This window comes from Lates calcarifer, linkage group LG9 (assembly GCF_001640805.2).
Source record: "Lates calcarifer isolate ASB-BC8 linkage group LG9, TLL_Latcal_v3, whole genome shotgun sequence".
Taxonomy (NCBI): Eukaryota; Metazoa; Chordata; class Actinopteri; family Centropomidae; genus Lates; species Lates calcarifer.
The window spans coordinates 259,322-282,038 of NC_066841.1; the positions used below are offsets into that span (position 1 = coordinate 259,322).

The window sequence follows — 22,717 nt, forward strand, 5'->3', positions numbered from 1 at the left end:
AGGAGATTTATAGACCCTTACCTGAACCACCTCCATGAGCTGCGCGTCACAGTAAACACGTCTTCAAATAAAAACAAGACTCCAGTTCCCAACAACACACAGGTCAGAACTCAGTGAATATTTATTAACACAGAGGAGGAACTGGAAAATAGACTGACACTCATTATTACCAAGTGAAAAAAGCATTTTGAAACAAACAGACCCCTGTGCCACACCTCGCTTTCCATCACAAGTTGATCATTCATAAAAAGGAGAATTAGAAAAAGTGACAGTTTCCAAAAAATACACCGTTTGATGAAGTTAGAGCTGTAGTCAAATATTGACCAATTATTTGTCCTTTTCATACTAATATAAAACGTGATACATCTATAAAAAAGTTTAAAAAACAGGCTTATTTACAGCTTTAAAAAAGAGGTACAAATCATTATGTGTGTGTTACAGGTGATCTGATTCATGATTGACACAGTAAAGGCAGCACGCCGCTGCTCACAGCTGATTGGTTCTTCTCAGTAAGAACGGCTGCGACTGAGTAAAGGCACCGTGAGAGCTCGCTGCTGATTGGTGAGCGGAGGTAGGAGGCGGGACGAGGAAAGGCTGAGAGAGCAGAGGGGGAGGGAGGGGTGAGCTCCTGGACGAAGCCGTGAGGGGTGAGGAGGTGGGGGTGTCGGAGGACGAGGACGGCGTGGAGGGTCCCGGAGTGACGGTGTTCCGGCTCAGGGGGTGGGGGGTCCTGTGGGGCTTGGTGGTGAGGGACAGCGGCTGCAGCTGCTCGCCGTAGGGCGACGTGTGTCCGCCGTAGGAGGAGTGTGTGTGCTCGGTGTGCGTCGGGGCCGGAGCTGCGGGCGACGCCAGCGCCGTGGTGGGTGTGGCCGGGGAGTCCAGGGAGGAGGCGGGGCTGGCCTGCGACAGGTGCGTGTGCGTCAGGTGGGAGATGGTGTGCGGCTGCGTCAGGTGGGGGCGGGCGTGTGTGTGTGCAGTCTGTGGGTGAGGCTGCGTGAGCAGAGTGTGTGCGGGGGGCGTCTCCTCAGGTCCAGGGGGGGCGCGAGGTCTCTTCAGCTGCGGGGAGAAATCCTCTGCTGCAGGAGCTGAGGAACAAACACACACACAGGTTCATCAACAGGTGAGCTGACAACGACCACATGTTCACAACCTGCACACAAACAACAGGAGACTTCCTGTGGAGCGGAGTGCAGAACTACAGATGCTGGCATGCAGGGAGTGCCACGATGATTCAACGTCTGGATGCTTATGATAATGTGGTGGTTCTGGGCCAACGTCCAAGCTATGTCCTCAGAGCTAAATCCAATGCAAACTCCATGACACTCCCAGTGCTCACTCAGATTGTTTCCACAGCGTGACGCTATCTGCCCTGCTGTCACGTCCAGCTGTTTTCATGCCAAACATTGTGACCCGCATGGCTCCGCCTCCTGAGGGTGGAGGCGGAGTTTAATGCCAACCACCTCACATACAGATACTGACTGATTTGAACTGTTAGCGTGAGGTTAGCTTAGTGAGGACGCAGCAGTGGATGAAGGTGTGATCCACTCTGTCATGTATCAAACAGGTGCTCTCTCTGGTTCCTCTGAACGGCGTCTTACCTTCGAGCAGAGTTTCACTCTTGGCCCTCTTCCTCTTCTTCTTTTTACCCTGAACAAAAACAAACAAACTGAGCTTTAACGTCTGATATCAGCTGATGGACACAGTCTGCTCTCCTCACACAGGTTGTAAACGTGTGAGCAGGATGGACTCACATAGTTGTCTCTGGCTGACCAGCCGGGGTACAGCTTGGAGTGGAGGAGTCTCTCTTTACGAGCCAGTTCGTAATATTTGGCCTGTTCCTCCTTCGACAGAGAGTGCCACTGTGGACGCACGACGACACACACATCAGTGAGTTAACCTTAGAAAATAAAGCTCTTTGGGAACATACACACAAAACATTTACTGCAAAAAGCTTCTTTTGTCCTGTGACGTAAATGTAGAACTAATAAACATTTCTCAGTCAACACCGTTCTGTTAACCAGCTGATCGACCTGTGAATGAAGCTTTTGGTAGAAAGTTAACACACTCACTCTCTGTCCCAGTATCTGGTTGATGGTGGCGCTCTCTTTCACCTTGCACTGAGCCACCACCTTGGGCCTCTCCTCCCTCATGTACAACATAAAAGCATTAAGTGGTTTTTTAATGTGAGGCTTCTTCTCGTCTTCCTTCTCCTGCTGAGCGTCAGGCAGCGACTTCCTGCAGGAAGACACAGAAACACAGGGTCAGAGGTCATCTACAGGACAAAGGTCACATTCATCCTGCTGGGTATTTAAGGAACACCACAGAGGATTCTTTAGTTACCCAGGCTGGCTGCTGCATCCAGGCTCCTGCTTCACTCCTGTGGGGACGATGGCCGGGTGAGGGATGGACGACTGGGGGTGGGCACCAGACGTGGAGAGAAACCACTGGACACCAGGCTGCCAACACAACACACACACACACACACACACACACACACACCACACACACACACACACACACACCAAATATTTTCATTCTATACCCCAGATCATGAGCCAGACACAATAAGATACACTGCATTCAATGCTGAATGTCTGGTGAACACAACACACACTTACCTTGACAGAGCAGCAGGTGAGAACCCCCCCGTGATGGGATACATGGGCTGTCCCGGCCTACACACACACACACACACACACACACAGACAGACACACACACACACACACACACACACACACACACACACACACACACACAGACTGTCTCATGCTCTGCTGAATTCTCTGCAACGTGTTTATTTGCATTTACAGTGTGTGTGTTTTACTCACAGCCATCCGAGAGGGTGTGGGATCTGAGCCATGCCTCCAGGAGAGACGGGGTAGCAGGCAGCATGAGGTGTCCTCGACATACCTGTACAGGTGAGGTTCACACAGGTCTGAGTTCGTGGTGTTTTTCCAACAGACGCTGACGTCAGCTCAGAAACATTTATGTGCTGGCTCATAATTACTGAGGCGTATCTGACAGTGCGTGGCAAAATAAAGTGCTGTTTGTGTCTCCAGGTCTAATTGGTGTTTAGAGGATCTGATTGGAGGACAGGTGAGATTAGTCCGCTTACCTGTGTCTGGGGAGAAGCCAGGTGAGGCCCTCTGAGGGGAGAAGGCCTCTGGGCTGTAGGACAGCAGTGGGTGGAGGTGGGTCATGTGGGGGTGCTGCACTACAGGCATGTTGTTAGACTGTAGAGACACACACAGAGAACAGGTGATCACTCAAGCTGCAGTACTGTGATCTGTCCACCAGGTGTCAGTATTCACTGTATACTAGTTACAGTCTTTCTCCACCTTCCTTCTAACCTGATGTCTGTCACATTCAGAACCCAGGCAGAGGTGCACACACTAAGGCTTCTCTGTCCTTTCCCTAATGAAGAGAAATATGTTTTGTCTCATGTGATGGGAACAGGGTTTCTGCAGGATAAAACTATTTTAAAGAACTCTTTAAGACCACACTGAATGAAATTCAAAACCAGTTTCAGCAGTCATACTGCTCAAAGAATGAGGGAAAACCAGTAAGGACAAAAAAGCCTACAGTTATTAATCAGATGCACAATTCTCAAGAGTTAAGACAGATTCTCTTGTGTTTCAGCAACATTCACGTCCAGACAAGACGACTCACAGTTCCCAACATGGCTGATGAACGGCTGCCAGGCTGCATAAACATGAACCTGACTTTCTCTAACTGCAGAGTCAGTCCTCTGGTGCTCAGAGATGTAAAGGAAATAGTGTTAAATCTACAGTACACTGCTCAACAACTACTTTAATGTTGCTGTCTCTGCAGACGGGTGGATACATTTCATGAGTCACAACCAACATGTTATCAAAGGCATGTTCGGTGGAAACACTTCCACATTTTCACTGTAGCTTTTACATTTTTGCTCATTAATTACAGTCTGGAGCTGCGTCTGAACTTGGCAGTGAAGGTTTGCTCTTTTTCCAGAGCTGGAGATAACCTTTTGGATATCACTTCATTTTAATGATAAGGTGTACTGGAGTATTCCTGGAAGTACACACCAGCAACAAGACCTAAAAGCTGCTGTCCTCTTCTGTATAGGTCTCTGTAGCAGGGCAGTAGTTGTGTATTAGTTAAGGACGGGACAGGCAACAGATCTTCATGGTTTCATCTGCTCCTGTTTCCAGAAGGAAAAGATCTTTGAAACTGTCTCTTTATGTCCTTGAATATGATTAAAGGCGTGGATTTAGGTGTTAGTGCCAATGATCAACTGTTTCTTTCAAGGAAGTAAAATATTCCAGGAAGTTGAAAGTCGCTGTTTGATGGGAAGTCAGAACATCACTGATAACATTCAGGACTGTTCATTTCTTCACTTCAGGCGTCGGAAGGCGCCAATCTCCCAGAACTGTGGACATTTTTCATCCATGACTGTGACAAAGTTAAACAACGGCCTGTAATTATCTGTATCCACCATGTCCAGTGTGAAGAGGTGTACAGGACAGAGTGAACTCTGTGTCTACAGTGAGAACGAGCTGCCTTTTACTGCAAATACATGTAATTAAGTAACCAGGTTACAGTGCAGCAACCTGATTTCTTAAATGTCATGTAAACAAGAAACACAGCTGAGGCAGAGGGGATTACACAAACCTGATTTCAAGTCAAGTCAATTTTATTTATATAGCGCCAATTCACAACAGAAGTTATCTCACACAGATGTCTCGGCCATGTATTCATTTAACTGGGCTTCTAATTAGCTTTATACACGTGAGTCTGTGGAGGGCAAAGACTGTGACAGCAGAGTGACAGGATGAAAGAGGATGAAGACTGATCCAACAGAAACTGAAACCTTTAACAGAGCTTGGCTAGTTGTAATGCATGAGGAGCGTGGTTCTCAGCAAAAACTGACAGGGAAAGGATCTGCTGTCTAAACTTACAACAAATGAAATGTATAAAAATGGAGCTGGTAGTAGCAGCTCTGCAGCAGGAACACTGATGGTGTGGACACGTGTGTGAGCTGCAGCAGTTCAGTGAGGGGTGGCCCAAGACAGAAAGTCTCTGTTGTGTTTTCAGAACCAGGAAGAAACAAGGATTACCTCCTCGTGGTTGTGTGTCTCTGCCAGTACGTCCAGTTGCAGGTAGTTAGTGTGTGAGTTCTTGAGTTATGGCAAAAAACAGTTCCTGTGTGGTCACAGTGACCATGACCTTTGACCTCCAACCACCAAAATCTAATCAGCTCATCTCATCTCTGAAGACATTCCTTCAAGGTGATACAGAGATATCATGTTCATGAAAATGGGAGGGACTGACAACCTGAAAACATAAGGCCCTGGGCCTGGACTGTCACTGGAGCAGAGGAATGATAAAAATTCAACCATTATAAACATCAACTGTCACCGGCTTTGTTCTCTACCACTGCTTCCTCTCTTCACTCAACCACCACCACATCTCTCACAGTTTCCACCACTGAACATTTGACTATTTTTAACATTAGGACGCTCACTTTTGTTTCACTAAAAACAACTGAAATAAGTCTTTAAAGTAATAAGGGTAAAATCTGACCTGCTGCACGCAGACACAAATTTACCAGGTTACTACTGTGCATTCACTACAGCCATCCAATCTGTCATGCTAGTGTGACTAAGGTCAGTGTGCACGTAGATACCCTTTCTTTCTGCTTTTGTGTGTTGAGGTCACAGACACAGGCAGAGCTGCTGAAGAGATAAACCCTGGACTCCAGTGTGTGTATTAATAGCATGTTGGAGACTGACAGTGAAATGTTAACTTCTCCTTTACTGCTACATAAGACAACCAGAGAATAAGAGGTTGTGGGACGTGTCTGTTACATGGAATAGATTCTGTGTGTGTGGGTGACCAGGTCTTACCAGGTGAGTGGGAGTAGCAGAGTCTCTGATGGCTGATCTTCCGGGGACGTCGAGCAGAGGCCATTGAAACGGCAGGTACTGTGGAGAGAGGGGGAAGCTTAACCAGCCGTACAAACCACACAACAGGCATCTTCCACGTCTGTTTCTCAGTGTCTGTGACTAAAAGAAGCAGATTACAGCTACTTTACAAGACTCTTTTCTTTAATGTAAAATGCCTACATCGCCACCGAGACGGCAGCAGCTACATCGTGAATCCAGATCTCGTAGTGAATTTAATGGTCAAATCTTCAGGAAATGAAAAAAGGGACAGACTGAAAAGACGCTGATCTAAGCTCCGTTTGTGTCGACTTTGTTCGGTGTGTCTGTCTGCAGAAACCACACTGATGAAACACAAACAGATCAATCAGTGAGCAGAGTTTTCTGCTCCATCTTTACTCAACCCTCCGAGGTCTTGGCCTCTTTTTCTGTGCACCGCTGCCTCGAATCTCTCACTACTTAAACAACTAGATAAATTCAGTTCTGTTAGACAGTGTCTGACAGTGACTGACATTATCATTAATCATAAGATTCCTTGTAAGAGCAAGATTTTACCCAGGAATCGCCCTACATCAGTGTTCAGGATGTTGTGGTTACTGCTGAACCACACATCACTATTTTTGATCCCAGGTGAGATTACACTGCTCAGTGTTGTTCATCTCCCACATGTTTACATTCTTTCTGCTGTTCACACTGAAAAAAAACATCAGTCACACAATACACAGACACAGCTTTTTAGATCAGCACAAACACACACCAACACACACACACACACACAGCTTTAAAAGCTGAAATGACCTGTGAAGTTTGCAGAGGGACACGTTGCTTCTTTATTGAAGTTCTTGAGTTGGACAAAGGAAAGACTCCAGAAAGTTTGCCTTCGCCTCCTCCCCTCCCCCACACATGTACACCCTACCAGCCCCCAAACCCTCCAGGGACCCACTGCTGACCAAGCTGTCTAAAAACAGGGAACCCCCTCGCCCCCCACCCTCCTCTCTCTCTCACAGACACAGAAGGATCCCACAGGAAAAAAAAAACGAGGCCTTTGGTGCTCATTCAACTGTGAGTGACGTCAACAGACTCACAACTGTGACCTCTGACCTCAAACATGAGGAGAGAATCCAAAAAACACAAGGCTCTCCTCCTTACTGCCAAGTGACAGCGTTCCTCAGCTCTGATCCTCATCGCCTGCTGCCTCTCAGAGCCACACCTGCACACACAGGTGTCTTTTAAAGGGTCCCTCCACTGATTTTAGTCCAGTTTGCCCCTGGATGTAAGAAGCACTCACCCTGTGAAAACAACTGCACAAACGTCTGAGAAAATAACTGATGATTTCAGAGCGATGTCATCAGCCCGAGACTTTAACAGAAAGCCCCTGTTACTGACTGGGGGAGAGGAGTTTGAACAATGTGGCCGTTTATCAGGCAGGGAGGATTTAACGGAAGACACGGTCGAGTTTGCATCATGAGAAATTTGGAGGATGCAGTGTTTTTAGAGCCTGACCTGGACGACTGATTAGAGTCAGTGTATCTTGGCCTCTGCTGACTGATTCTTTTTTAAATCCGTCTCTGACTCCTCATCGAGGTTTAACACTAGATAACAGAAGAGCTCCTTTAAAGCAAGACGTTCAGTTTGTCTGCTGCTATCTGCTTATTCAAAAGTAGAAAAACACCCACATTGTCAAAATGCAGGAGTCTGACTAGGCCTGATCCAGCTACTGTCAGTACGTTTACCAGACCAGGTTACACAGGCAACAGGACGACAGGTTCACCTGCACTGTGGTAACCTGGTTACAGTAAATCTGTGCACACACAGCTTTGACCTTTGACCTTATTTTGGAAGCATGGCTCGATCATTTTAAGTGTATTTGAAACAGGAGGAAGGGGAAAAGACACAGTGAAACAAACAGAAAGCATCGTTTACATCCATGTTTATCTGCTGCCATATTTCTCCAAATCTCAGCGTGTTGCTGCCACATACAGATCAGACGGACAGTGTGAAACCATTAGCAGCAGTGTGTGCTGCATGCATGTGGGTGTACATCCTCATGCACTGTAACAAACAAAGCTCCTGGTTAAATTCGCCACATGGTACCTTGAAGTCCACATAGAAACACTGAGTGTTAAACAGGGAAATAATAAGTGTCCTCAGTCAGCACAACCAGGAACAGAGCAGCCATCATGTTGAACTAATTACATTTTCCCTCATAATTACTCTTATCTCAGCTCATCTCACTCTGCTTCAGACGTGCATACAAACACACATGTGCACCCCCCCCCCACGCTGCTGCATAAAACCCCATGACATTTGTGGACCCTGCCGGGACATGCACACAAGCGCAGCAGTGTCTACACACAGGGGTGCACGCACAAACACACACATTCACAAAAGTCCTGCGCTCCTAGAAATACAAACACACCAACTCCACAATGCAGCCCCCCCCCCCCCGTTCAGAGGCCCGAGGAAGCTCTGGCTGAGAGTGCTAACTGGATCCAGCTGTTGGAAATACCAGGAAAATCAATGTACACAGTCTCTCTCTCTCTCTCTCTCTCTCACCACACACACACACACACACACACACACAGTCCTGCACAATCACTCTATTACAGAGGGAAGCATAAAATCACTGTGTGACTAAAGGAGAAGTTATTGGGCTTACTGCTGTTTACGAAACACTGCACAACACACACACACACACACACACACACACACACAGCTCACATTCAAGACAAAGGGCTGAAGATCAAGTCAAGTAACTAGAGAGCAACAGAGGTGAAAAAAACACTAAACTCATCATTGATTAGGAAATAACTGAACTTCTAGTCTAAATACTTCATGCAGATAAATCCAGTCTCATTAATGAACCTGAGAAGTTAAACTTAAAGTGACATGTAAAAGAAAACCAGTTTATTTACTCTCTGTTTTAATTATGTTTTTGCTATGCTAACAGCATGACTCTGGGGATGAGAACATCAGTCTGTTTGTTGATCAGTGCTGAAAGATCTCGGCTCCAACATCTTAAACCTGAAGTGACCTTCTGAAAACTGAAACCACACAAATTCAGTTCATACATTGAATTGTGGACTTTCTTAGACTTTAACAAAGATTTCTTTGTTCTTTCTTTGTTCCCATGAAACCACAGCTTCCTCTTAGTAACTGAAGCTGAGCAATCATATTGGAGACATTAATCATCAGAAGATAACCTCGAAAAAGGGGTCATCTTATTAATGTGGAGCTGTTTTGCAACTTAGTATTTAAGAGCTTATACCAGCAGGAATAAATGCTGAATCTGTAGAAAACTAAACAATCGTTATATTTAACTGAAAACAACAAGTACAGCTCCCATTGGTTTCCTGCTGCACAGACAAACATATGGAAAGAGGCTTTGTTCTGATGTAGAGCTAGGAGTTTTAATGTGTGTGTGTGTGTGTGTTAGCATGTATATGAGCATGTGTGTGGTTGTTGTTTTAGACAGGTCATCCTCCTGGTATTTTAAGACTTTGGAGACAATGTGGAGTAAACAGAGGAATTCTGGGATTGTCCAGTCCACTGAGAGGGACCAACTTTAACTAAACACATTCATACACACAGAGACATGGACATGAGGAGTAACACAGGCGGGCAGCTTTGTCAACACAAACCTTTTTAACAGAGAGTGGAATAGAGTGTGTGTGTGTGTGTATATGTGTGTGTGTAGGGGGGATAAACACTCACACACACCTGTTAGCTTATCTCTCCTCAGTCCTCCTCCTCCTACCATTCACTGCTGCTCAGGTGTGACACTGGTATGAAGCTGTCTGTGTGTGAGTGAATGCATGACCGATTTATAAAGTCAGCAAACCTTAAAGCCAACCAGGATTCTCCTCCTTCCACTCTGTGGTGTGTTTTACCCCTGCAGACGTAGTTAAACTGATTTTCATCCTGACTAAACTCTATAATGTTCTGTGTTTGTACCTTTTATTCAGACTGGCGAGGTGAAATAACGGCACATTCCCGCCTTGAACAGGCTGTGTAAAAGGGAATTCACTTTACAGTCGACTGAATATCTGTCAGAGCAGTTGTAGGTGGACAGGTGGTCGAGGGGCGGGGTCACGACGCCTGATCACCTGGCTGAGGTCAGACTGATTATAAACTGCAATATTATCTTTTGTCAACACTGCTGATGATGCAGTTGTCTTCTTTGAATAAACTTTATTGGAACTGACAGTGCTGACATCTTCTTTAGACCTTTAACTAACAAAGCCTGTATGACACTATAAGTAAAAAAGAATGGCAAACATTTTTCAGATGTCCCTGAAATCCTTTTATTAACGAGTTCATTTTTGTGCAGCTTGCAGATTTTCTATCTTTGGTTGTGTGAAGATCTTATTTTCTATTTGCTTGTTTTTTTGTTTATTTCTAAACATGTTTCCTTAAACACAACGACTGGAACATGAAGGTCTCCTCATGAGTAACGTGAACAGTGTGTGCAGTGCGGATCTGCAGGAGTTTTTAAAGACTGGAGGCAGGTTGGGGGGGGGGAGTAAGCAGACAGGTTGTCTCTGCATGCTGCCTTCTGCTTCCTGCCTGAGGTGCATGAGTACAGTAAACAGCCTGTATTATGGTTCAGGTAGCGTCCAGCTAACGATAGCTTGTTTACCTTGACTTGCCTTCAGACTGGCAGGCTCATCTCCTCCTCCTCTCTCTCTCATAAACACACCTAACACTCCGCACACAAGGTCTCCACTGTGTAAAGAGAAACGCGAAGGAGGAGCGGAGCAGAGGGAGAGCAGAAATAACTGTGTTGTCTCAAGGCAACATGCAGCCTGAGCACAAACAATCAGTCAGACACAGTGGAAGTGTGTGTGTGTGTGTGTGTGTGTGTGTCTGCAGAAGCCACAGGCAGTGTGTGAGGTATAATGAGATGTAACGACCCCCCTGTGGAGCCATGCATTAGGACCATTCAGACGCTGCTAATGACAACAATGACCCACAAATGCAAGGGGTGGGGGGTGGGGTGGGGGGGTGTTACAAAGCTGAGGAATGCAGGTGTTTGTGTGAGTGGGTTCGGCTGTGTGTTTAGCCTACATGTGCGTCTGGGTTAAATCCGCAGAGGAAAGACTTTCAAAACAAACCAAAGCAGGAAAAGAAATCACAAATCTGTGTCACTGAGCGATCACAAGCAGCCAGAAACCTCAAAATCTAAAGTCCAGTTTTTCATGAAAACAGTTAACAACATAACGATTTACTGTAAGACGCCCTGTGAAGCACGTATGTCCTGTACATAAACTTTAAATAAATGGTGAATAATGCTCCATAATGTAGCTCCAACACAGCTGGAATAACTCCTCAGATATTCTTACAGCTGCTTACAACAACATTATACTGACTCATAAACCATTTCATACATATTTATATACTGCTTTCAAATGCAAACCACAGGACTACAGTGAAATGTTGCTGTTACTGGATTGTATGTTTTGTTATAAAGTCTCTAAACTGAATAATAATCCCCCTAAAAAAGTATTCAGAGACAAGGACTGATACCAGATTTTTCACATCTATTTCCTCACATAGCTTTTGAATATATATTTTCCCAAAACAAAAGTCTAAATGATGCGAGCCAGGAATACATTTCTGAGAGAGAAGCTCACCCACCAACTTAACATTTTTAAAAACTGCAGAACTGAAACTTGGCTAAAACTCACAAATTCACACACAAATAAAATAAATGTAAAACACTGATGACGGGATCTCAGTGTTTCCTCAGAACTCTCCAAGTCTGATTCCATACAATAACCCTGTTGTTTTAACTGCACATAAAGACCACACAAAAATCAGACAGTGACCTACTCACACAAACTCAGCACAACGTTATCCCTGAGGCCACACATCCTCATCTGTCCTCTGCAATAAAATACTTAAAATACTCTTAAAGTCCTAACTCTGCCAACGAGGCAATTTTTAGATTAGTAGCCATGAGTGTTACTGTATTAAACCATCACCCAGTATCCCTATAATCCAAGCTGAGCTTCCATAAAGCTGCAGGGGCTGGGAAATTGGGCAACACGCTGTCACAACCCCCGCCGTGCAACTGCCAGCTACAGCAGCTTATCTGCCACACAGCACCAGCCGTAATGTGAACTCTGCTGCTGCAGGCAGGCAGCTTCACCAACAGACTGTGTCCAGGCCTGTCTAACCCTGCACCATCACCAACCACCCTACACACACACACACACACACAATCTAGTGTACCAATGACAGCTTTCCAGACAATGGTGAGTCAGAGGTATCCAGCTCTCAATCTGAAAAACAATGATATCCTCACTGTGTGAAGCAGCTAGAGCCTGTTGCAGTCAACTGGGCGAGTCAGGGTTCAAGTTACGGCTGTAAACAGATTCATCTACACAACGTCAAACACACACACACACTGCACAGGCAACAGAAGCTGTACATAACCATGAGTTTTTTCTTGTCAATGGGCCGTCATCCTCCAGACTTTATCACTTTATCTCTTCAGGTCTCCAAAAATGATGAGAGCTGAACAAAGAAATTAAAGTACCGTGGCTGTTCCAATCTCAGAGGCCACCCAGCTGGATCTGGATGCTCTGCTAATGTGCATGTGTGAATATATGTGTGTGTGTGTGTTGTCTTACCGTGCGGGCACTTGTTGTGAGGGCTCCGTTGGTGAGGTAGGGACTACAGAGGTTCCCGAGGTCTGGGATCATGAAGAAGGGATATCCAACGTACGGCGAGGGCTGGAAAAGACCTCCGCCGTCCTGCTGCCTCCTCAGCGCTGAGACACAAGTCCAACATCACAGAGTGTGTTACATTTAAAGGGTCAGTCCGACTCATTTTACACATATGGATCCAAGTTTGATCACCTGATCTACACACAGGTTTTCTGAGCTCAGAAAGAAGTGAAACACACTTTAGAAAACGGTAAGACATAAGGAATGGAGACAAATACTGTCCTGGTTTTAGTCCGTAAGATATGACACTGATGGAGAGAGTGATACATCCTGAGGGTATTGATTACTTCAGTCAGTGTAATTATGTACACCAGCTACAGTTTGGGCAAAAGAAGTAAATCTAACCCCTGCATGTGAATAAAACATCACAGTTTGCAAACATTTTATGTAGCCAGCTGAGACTCTTTCTATTCTTGATTTAGAACATTCAGCCTCTTCCTGCAGATCATTTCAGGTTCTGAGATATTTCAGTCTGTCCTGCTCACACAGCAGCTTTAAGATCCACCCACAGGTTTTCAGCGATGTTCAGGTCCAGGGGGCAGGGGGGGCTGCAAAAGCCTCAGCTTGTGTTTGTAGAGTGGTTCATGGTGGATTTTGAGGTCTGCTCTGGATCATTGTCCCGTTGTAGAAGTCAGCCTCTTTTCACTCTCACTTTTCCGACTGACTGCAGGACATTTGCCTGCAGTATCTGCTCAGGTTTAGAGGAATTTACTGTTCCCTCAATCTGTGTTGCTCTGTTTCCTGTGACACTGAATGCCACACACCCCCAGAACAGAAGATTTTACACCCACACATGCTTACAGGATAACTCTGTATTTTTCAACCTGGTCCATGTTCCCCATGTTTTTGGGCGTAAATGATCGATAGGGACAATAATCTTTGGAACCAGGAACATTGCTCTCTATCCCTACAAAACTCCATTGACAAAATCAGTAATTTTACCAAGCAGTTCTTGCAGCAGCTATTTGTTTATTGTTGTTACTGTGTGGTACTTTTACTGATGTAAAGTATCTGAATACTTGTTCCACCACTAAAAGTCACACAATAACACAAACAAACAAATTTATCAAGCAATAACATTCCAGCAGCTCATGTGTTCTGCTCATTAAATTACTGTTTTTGTCAATGGAGTCTGGTAGTGATGTATAGTAATGTTTCTCCCAGAAGTTAATTCTTATAAGTTGCCACAATAACAAATAACAGTGGATTAATATTTGATGTCTTTAATGTCTCTTTTCTGCAGGAGTTAGATTTACTTCTTTTACCTTCAACAATAAAGAAAATGTGTAATTAACTTTTGCAGACAACTGCACAAGACAAAGCCACCAGCAGGACTGTAATCATCCTTTAGTCGAGTCTAAATCCAGTTTAATACTGCAGTGTTCAACTTAAACTCTCAATGAACATGTTGACTTAACTTGTACAGTCATGAAAGAGCCATAACTTGAATGGAAAAGATGACAGGCATTATGAGGATTCACAGGGATAAACTCCTGAGAGAGCATACCTTCTTCAAACAGCTGACTGTGCCTGGCCCTGCTCTCCAGATCTGGATCGGGCTTGGGGCGTCTGTCTGCCTGCACACAAACCACACACACAAACGTAAACAAAGCCAGACGAACATTGTGGATTCAGTGGAGAAGACTCACGAGACAAACAAAGCTATGCCTGTGGCTCCACGGAGAAAAGTTGATTTTGAACATTTCTGGCCCCCCGGTCACTAAACTCACCTCCGAGTCCGAGCTGCTCTCTGACTCGTTGACCAGAGATGACTTGACGTCGTCCAGGTCCCTTTCAGCGGACACATTTCTCTTCTCCTCCTGCTCCCCTTCGTCTTTAAAAGCGATCAGTTCATCGTTTGCTCCCAGGTCGTCTCCGTCTCCCCCGTTTAGCTGCGGCATGTTTGGACGTTAGCCGCAGCAGCTAACGTTACAGGTTGACTTGTTTAGCCCAAACTTACAGTTTGTGGAGAAAAAAAAACAAGCTACAATACTGGAAAACCTTCCAGAAAATCTTATGGTCACCTTAGCTGTGTGCTGAACGCAGCACAACCACCGTTAACGTTAATTTGAGCGATGTTTTTGTCTTTTTATTACGTTAAAAAAAACTAGCTAACAGGCTAGCTAGCTACCTGCTGCGTTCACGGACGCTTCAGTTTCTGGCGTCGAAATTCCTGAGGTGTGGAAATCCTCCTTCAGCTCGTTTCCACCAGGAAAAGAGTCCATAAAATGTCGTGCGCTGACAAGAAAAGCTCCAGACGGTTACAAAACCATAATAAAAATCACTCATAACCCGCTCGGTGCCGGTGACATTGTTAAAACCGAGCGCGGTCCGTCCGCACCGACTGAAAAGTTTACGTCGCCTCCTGTGCAGTTTCTCCGGTGGAAAAAGTCGAGGCCGCTTTTTGATTTAATTCCTACATCGCTGGTCCAGTTGGAAACGTGCATAATCCCCACAGACGCTGCTTTAACGCGGCCGTTTCCGCATATTACAGTCTTTGCTGATTCAAGAGGTTTTGTGGAGGGTTGCGGTGTGGAGGCGTGGGAAACAGACGGGCTGCTCGGTGCCTCTAATGTGGACTGGAAGGAAAAGACTGTGGGGCTGTCGGATTCACTGGTGCTGGGGAGGGAGGAGAGAGGGAGGGAGAAGGGGCTGAGGACCGAGGATCTTTACAGACCCTGGATCAGTTCAGCATACGGCAGCGGCCTGCAAGGAAGAGTTGCCTGAACTGATCCCTGACCAGGCACAACAGGTTGATCCCATTTGTTTGCTGAGGAGGCACAAAAAGGAGGGAGGGAGGAGTTTAGATGGAAATAAGAGGGGGGGGGGGTACTTTTAGAGTTTAAAGGAGCAATTTGACACTTTTCTGTTTATTTATCAAACTGCCAGAGGCGAACTTGAAGGTAAAATCCTTCATTTTTACTCAGAAACTTGAGAATAAAACTATTCATCAAACTTCTTTCGCCTCTTAATTTAGTTTAGAGTAAACCCTCAGTGTCTGTAGATCAGAAACTGGAGTCTGCCTCTGTTTTCCATCTAATAATAATAAAGATGATGATAAATTAGATTAAGCAGTATAATTAGTAGAACACATTCAACAGCACTTTTTTGCATTTTTAAGCTGCAAACAAACAAGAGGAATAAATGTGAGGCTGAACTGATTTCCAGTCAGTGTGTAAACATCCTGACTGTCTGCACTCACCAGTCTGGAATGAACTTTTCCTTTATTATCTGATTTCTCTGACAAATCCCGTCGACCAATTCTATATTCATGCAGAACAATAACCCACTGATTACACTGTAATGATCTTTTTGCACAATATAACAGATACAGGGTCAGTGTGTTGGTAAGTTTGTGTAATAAGGTTGAAGGAGGATGTAGAGCAGTTGTTGGGGACTATTTTCAGCAGCGGATTAATCCACATTTGCTGCTGTAGTGAGTGTGGAGTCAGAATAAACTACAGTGTGTGCGTCGATGGTGATGAAGGAACATGTCACCCAGAGCAACAGTGTGGATCACTGATGTGTTTTTAATAGTTAATGGACAAACAATGGAGCAGTGCAGCTCAGAGGAATAAGATATCAGGCTCTGATGCACACACAGCTCAGGAGGCATTTAATGCTGCTTTGGATCTGAACGTGAGATTTGTCGACGAGAGGAAAAAAATATATAGAATATCACCAGAGTTAGTTAGACTCTGGTTTCCTGCCAACATGTGATAAATGCTGTTACAACATGTTCACAAAGAAACACACAGATACATACATACTGTACACACACACACACACACACATTACTGCTCCCACTTGCAACTCAATAGCTTCCCTGTGGAGAGCAACCTGGTGGCAATTAGGATCCATTGCCTCGCAGCCCTCCCCTCTGTGTCTTTGTGTTTGTATTCTCCTCTTTTTCAAGGTTGTTCTGAACTCTCTTTGTTCAGCTCTGCCTCCTGCAGATTACATTTATATACTGTTAATGTCTGTGGAAACTTAAGTTTTTTTATCAACATATTGAGGGAAAGTTTTGAAGGAACTTATCTGACAATGAATTTTAATGTGTAGCAGCTAAAGCAGAACGAGCTTTTCAACCGTTTGTTTAGTGACTGATGGCTCTTTAGTTCAGTTAAAGGTGGTGGTCTCAGTTAAACACTGACAGAGTCAACAGCACTTTGTTAATATTTTACTGAAAGCACCATCTTTTACTGTCTTTAACCAAAATGTGTTTATGTCCTGATCACACAGAAACCTCAGATTATATAAAGTTGTTCTGAGCTCAGGCAGATCTGACGTCACACAGGATGATCCCTGGACGTCAGAAAGTGTGTGGATGCCCTGTGTTCACGCGGCAGACGAGAATTTAAATAAGCAAATCTTGATTGTGCGATTGTGCAGAGGAAGAGCTCAAGACCTAATAAAATGTGAATGTAGAGGCTGTATGTGACCAAAAAAAGATATGTCTGATAAGTTTCAGTTTTAGGTTTAAAGTGTGTATTTAAATGTGTGTACTGCTGCAGTCTGGGACCTGGGCTGCTCCATTATTTATTTCAAAATTTACAGGTTCCACGTGCAACCACTGATGGAGTTGTGTAAGTTGATCAAATCAGTATTTCTCAGGATTTGTGGGAGTGATGGTGAGGTTGTGATACACACTACAGACACAGAAGTGTGTGGCATCCCTGCACATCCAGCCACTCTCAGACTTTGTGTCTCTACTGAACATCATCCAGGCAGTGAGCTGCTGTACTTGCATGCTACCTAAAATCACTTATGCCGGCTGTGTTTGGTTCAGTGTAAACACTAAAAGTTGGCGTAAGGCACGGGTCCTCTTAACACTAATATAGCTGTGATCTCTGTGTAAAAGAGACTTGATTTTGCCACTGGAAACACCTCTGTCCATTACTTTCTCTTTCAGTCTGGTTCCCTACAGCTGTCAGATTGAGTGAGGCCCATATTCATCCTTCCGCCTCTACCGTCTTTGAGTTTCCTCCATTAAACACACAAAGCATACACTTGGCTTCCTTGGAAACAAAAGAGGGATTTCCTCCCCATCGACAGGCTCTCAAACCTTAACACACACCCATGAATGTATACTATACAAGCACGGACACATGTGTTTCTCCTAAACCAAAGAGTCTGTGCTGGAGGTCAGCTACACATCCGACAGTAGGAGGCAGATTTTGGGGGTTACGATTGAACAGAGGTATGCAGCCTCTTCCCTCTTCCCCCCAGGTCCTGCATAGCTTTGGGGGAGAGGATCTTCACAGTCTGGACCTGAGCCAAACACTGAACCCTCTCTGTAATCCCCTCCCGCTGATATACACAGCTGCTGGTGTGTGTGCGTTGAGTGCTAGCGTACAATGGCTGTTTCAGAGTCTGGCCACAGTTAGTGTTATATATTTTTTTCATTACTCGCCTCCAGCAGACCGCTCATATCTCAATCTGCCTGACAGGGCTGAAGAGGTCTGTCAGGAGTGTGATGGATTTTTTAGCTCCATCCAAAGTGGGAAACATTACAGAGCTGTTACTGAACCCTCCTCTAACAGAAATCAACTGTGAACACTTGTAGGTTTCAGGTCTGTAACCCCTTTTCCTGCTCGTAATGGTGGAAATGAAACTGGAGACCTGGGCGTATTCCTGAGTGCAGATGTGGTAATTCTCTCTCTCACTCATTTTTTAAAGTCTCTGGCTGAAGAGAGACAAAGAGCACTTTTAAGACAGTCCTGAGGCTCTTATAGCTTCAGCTACAATTAAACTAAAAGTGAAATTAGATGTAGCTAATATTAAAAATTAACTAAGTAAATTAAAGATTAACATTTTGGGAAATGACGACCAGATACAGAACTGACTTCACCTGTTTGCATCCAGCTCCAGTGATGGAAGAAGCACCAATACAACAAAAGTAACATCAAAAATCAGTCTTCTGTTCAAGAGGGGTCCACCTGGAGAGACGATGAGATTCAGGACAAATTGAAGGAACAGCGAGAGACGCGGTCGTCTATGACCAAATTACAAACTGCCAAAAAGGTTAGCTATGTAAAAAGATGAAATGGCATTCGCCTTGATCTTCTGACCCACTCTCTCTCAGTTTTGTCCTTAGTGTTTGTGGTCAGGTGAAGATCAGAGAGCTCAGAGTTCACACTGAGGTGGTCATACAGTGTTTAATGTGGGAAGTTTCAGTTAAAGGGCACGTGTGGGGCAAAACCAGAAGTGAAATGTGCAAAAAAAGGTCAAAGATGTGAAGGGTTGAGGTTAGGAAACAATGGTCAGGGAAGTGAAGAAAGTGCTCACTTCCAAATCAGGACCAATCAGTGATGATAAATCCCAAACATATGTAACACATAACAGCTCCTCCTGAGTTTCTGAACTAACACTTGAGACACTCAACGTTCATTCAAATGTTCCTCCAGATATGATCTTATATCAAACCAAGCTGGTCCAACTGGTCCAGGCTCTCATGCTATCACATTACTTCTTAAAGGTGGAGCCTCCTACAAGCTACACACACATTACATTAGTTTTACCCAGAAGTCACTAAACACTGTCTGAATGTCACCACTGTGTCTCAAACACGTCGGTGTAGAAACTTCTGCAGGGACAAAGAAGGAATGATGAAATTTAGCTTCAGGCTTCAGAGAAACAATGTAGTGGCTTGTGTGTGCGTGTGTGTGTGGTGTGTGTGTGTGTGTGTTTATACAGCTCAGAGCTCATTACAGCACTGAAACAGAGAGGAAATGAGACACTGTAAAAGCCAAACTCTCCCTGTTAAAACACCCCCCCCCCCACCAGAGGAGAACTGCAGCTCATTTACAAACTCACTCCAAAATTAGAAAACATCTCCTTCAGGGTTTTTTTTGTATTTGTGAAGTTCACTTTTTGTCAGGGGATATGGGAGACTCTGACTTCTGTGTTGAGTTCAGTGTGTGTACGTTAAATGAAATGGTTGAGGAGTGAGGTCATCGACAGCTGGAGTGAAAGGTTATTGCTGGAGGAAGACAGCTGCGTAAAGAGGCTCTGTCTGCACCTGGAGCATTAACATCTTCCAAAATGTCAGCTCATCGCATTTTATAGAAAGTTTGCTTTTACTTTTCTCTCTACAACAAAAACAACGTTTAAACAGCTTTCCCAGCGCTGTACCTGCAGCTAACCAGTATTTACAGATATACTGAGAGGATCATTTATTTCTCCTTTCCTATAAAATGTCTGATTGTTGCTGTCTTGTTCCCAACAGTCTTGTTTGTATCTGCATTTAAATACCAGTAAGAACCAGTCAGTGTTTTATTGGTACCTGATTCACGTAACTACATTACACTGTAAACTGAGGGCTGTATAATAAAGTGTTACCACACAGTGCACACACACACACACACACACACACTCCTCTATCAACTCCCATGGCTGAGGAGCAGCAGAGGTGTGAAGGAGAATGTTAATGTTACCTGTGACAGCCGGAGCAGATAAGAGAGGAGAAGCAGGCGGAAAGAGAGAGAGAGCAGAGTATGGGGGGTAAAACTTTGAGGGGGTGGGGGGTGGATTGGAGGGGTGGGTGGGTGGTTTGGTGGGGGGGCTGCTAAAGAATTGACAAGAGGGAAGAAAGGAGGGGGGGTGAATGGGGGAGGGAGCTTATAGCCCCGGGGGGCAATTTGCTCATGAGCTTCAGTCCATCAATCACCCATTCATTTACTAACAGGATCGTCTGCCAGCCCCACACACACTGAGAGAGACAGAGTGTGTGTGTGTGTGTGTGTAAAGGGAAACACTATGTAATTAAATTAATGTCAACGAGGAGCGTACCACTGGATTAACACTCACAGAGTGCTTGGAGAGCAGAGTTTTCCATGTAGAATGAATCTGCTGATTGTGTCTCTTCATATCTTTTCTTTTTAAACGTCTTCTTGGAAACACGCTCTGATAAAGTGGCTGTGGACCATCACAGCAGACAGACTCCATCAGAGAGCAGCCGGTGAGGAGACCAAACACAGAGCTAAAACACTGGACTGAGATTCACTGGACATCCAGAGAGTCGTCCAAACATGTAACAGTGCTGGGATTCTTCCTGCATGTCACAGGGTCTAGGTTTTATTCACAGGGTGTAAAAGAAGCACCACTCTCTCTCTCTCTCTCTCAGGAATCCTGTTGGGAACTTAGAGCTTCTATCTGAGGAGACATGCTGAGACACTTTACTGTGTTCTAGATCAGAGATGTGAGCAGAGATTCAGCAGGGTGGGACATCTCTGAGTATGAGGAAAACCTTATCTGAAACTTATCAGAGCCCACAATCACAGTCTCACACACACTCACACACACACACAGTGCTATCACTATCAGTGCTCCAGGCACTGTTTCACTGACCCTTAAGAAAGGGAGTGATCCCTGTTCCTGCTATTGTACCAGTCAAAGGCTGCTCCTGTTTCTCTCTAAAAGTCACATCTGTCAAACAGACAGAAACAGGCCGATCCATCACGCTGACTGTGTGACGTGCAGGGCTGCACTTCACCAACAAATAAAGGCTTTATATATATTTGTTTTGACATTTAATAACCACGAATGAGGAGGGAAACACATGTAACATGTTTGTTAGAGCTCAGGGATACACACGGTGTGTATGACATGAAGATGATGAGACACACAGTCACAGTCTCCCCTGGATGTCATTCGTGGTGTTGAGCTCGTTGTTCATAATGAAGACAACACATTCTCTCCAACTCAGGACGTCATGGTGTCACTTTTTAACACTGGGAGTGTGTGGGACTGCCCTGCACACTGATGAACGATGCCAGAGTGATTCCCTGCGTTAGAGTTAAAAACTCATCCCTGGTTAAAAGTGACCAAAGTTGTTGTGTTCAGAATAAAAGACAGAACTCGAGAGTGTCTTTGTAAATTTACCTGTTTCTGTAGGAACTGTTCAGTTTTGTTTGGGCAGCGCTGTCACCCCAAAACACATCTGGTTTCCTGATGGCTCCAAGGACATTAATCTTCCACTACAAGTCACTGTGAGCGGAGGGTGGAGAGCAGAGGGTGGAGAGCAGAGGGTGGAGAGAGGTGGAGGTGGAGGTGGAGGTGGAGGGTGCTGCTGTGCAAAGGGAGAAAAATGTTCCTACATACTGTACTCCTACTTACGATACCAAATACCAGGAAAACTATTTTTCAATTGCACATTGTTGTGCTATAAAGAGGATCACGTTACACAACCATGAAAGCAAAGCCTTTACAGTGCATTGCTCAGTGTGCAGACCTGACATGTTTCTGTGTGTGTGTTAGAGGGTGATCCATCACTTGTTGAGCACAGTGAGACTGAAGAGAAATGTAAACTTGCCAGTGTTGCGGCTGACTGCCTTGCAGCGCCTCCAGGATATTCCCATGGAGCACGTGCGGGTTAGCCAGGCAGCCTGAGGGACATTCGGTCCATGTGATGAGGAAACACTCCTCCATCACACAACCTGTGACTGTGCAGCGGCCCACAGGCTGCAGGATCCTGGAGCAGAGGATGAGAGGGAAGATTCAGTTTCCAGAAGAACATGTCAACAAATCCTGTGACAAGTCCTTACAATGATCCGTCTCACACACACCGTCCTGCAGCAACATGAACACACTGCAGAACCAAATGTGGATTAATCTGCTGCTGAAAATAGTCCCAGATAAATGCTCTATTTCCTCCTGTTTGATAAAACCCACAGTGAGCAGCTGTTTGAGGAAATTAAAATATGAAACTATGCAAATATTTGAGGATTTTTTAAAGATTTGCATTTTCAGGAAACAATGAGCACAGAGCTGAGACCAGAGACAGAGAGAGGTCAACCCAACACACAGGTGGTTTGAGTCTGTACGTCGAACATGCTGACAAGAAAAACTGTTTTATGTTCAGACAAATTAAGTGTGTCTCCAGATTTTTGTCTCCAGCAGTTGAAGTATTTCATGTTTCCTTTATTAAAACTCCCCCTAGTGGTGAAAGAGGTGCTTGGCGTTACCAGGTTCATCTCAACATTCTGCTGATGTGTGGAAACCAACTATGTATAAGTTTGGATTCTGTAGGAGTGTTTCCATCCAACTTTCTTACATGAAAAAAA

General features: G+C 44.9%; 1 protein-coding gene across 1 annotated transcript; it reads right to left on the reverse strand.

Annotated features, from left to right (window-relative positions):
• Window positions 1-103: 103 nt before the first annotated feature.
• tcf7l1a (transcription factor 7 like 1a) lies at window positions 104-15,421 on the reverse strand. The gene is given in 14 exon segments (XM_051072731.1): window positions 104-1,085; window positions 1,599-1,647; window positions 1,752-1,859; window positions 2,070-2,235; window positions 2,341-2,419; window positions 2,422-2,456; window positions 2,619-2,675; window positions 2,830-2,911; window positions 3,117-3,234; window positions 5,887-5,964; window positions 12,558-12,697; window positions 14,161-14,230; window positions 14,384-14,576; window positions 14,785-15,421. Coding segments are annotated over 13 exon segments (1,752 nt in total). The 5' UTR covers window positions 14,555-14,576; window positions 14,785-15,421; the 3' UTR covers window positions 104-486.
• Between the last annotated feature and the right edge of the window lie 7,296 nt (window positions 15,422-22,717).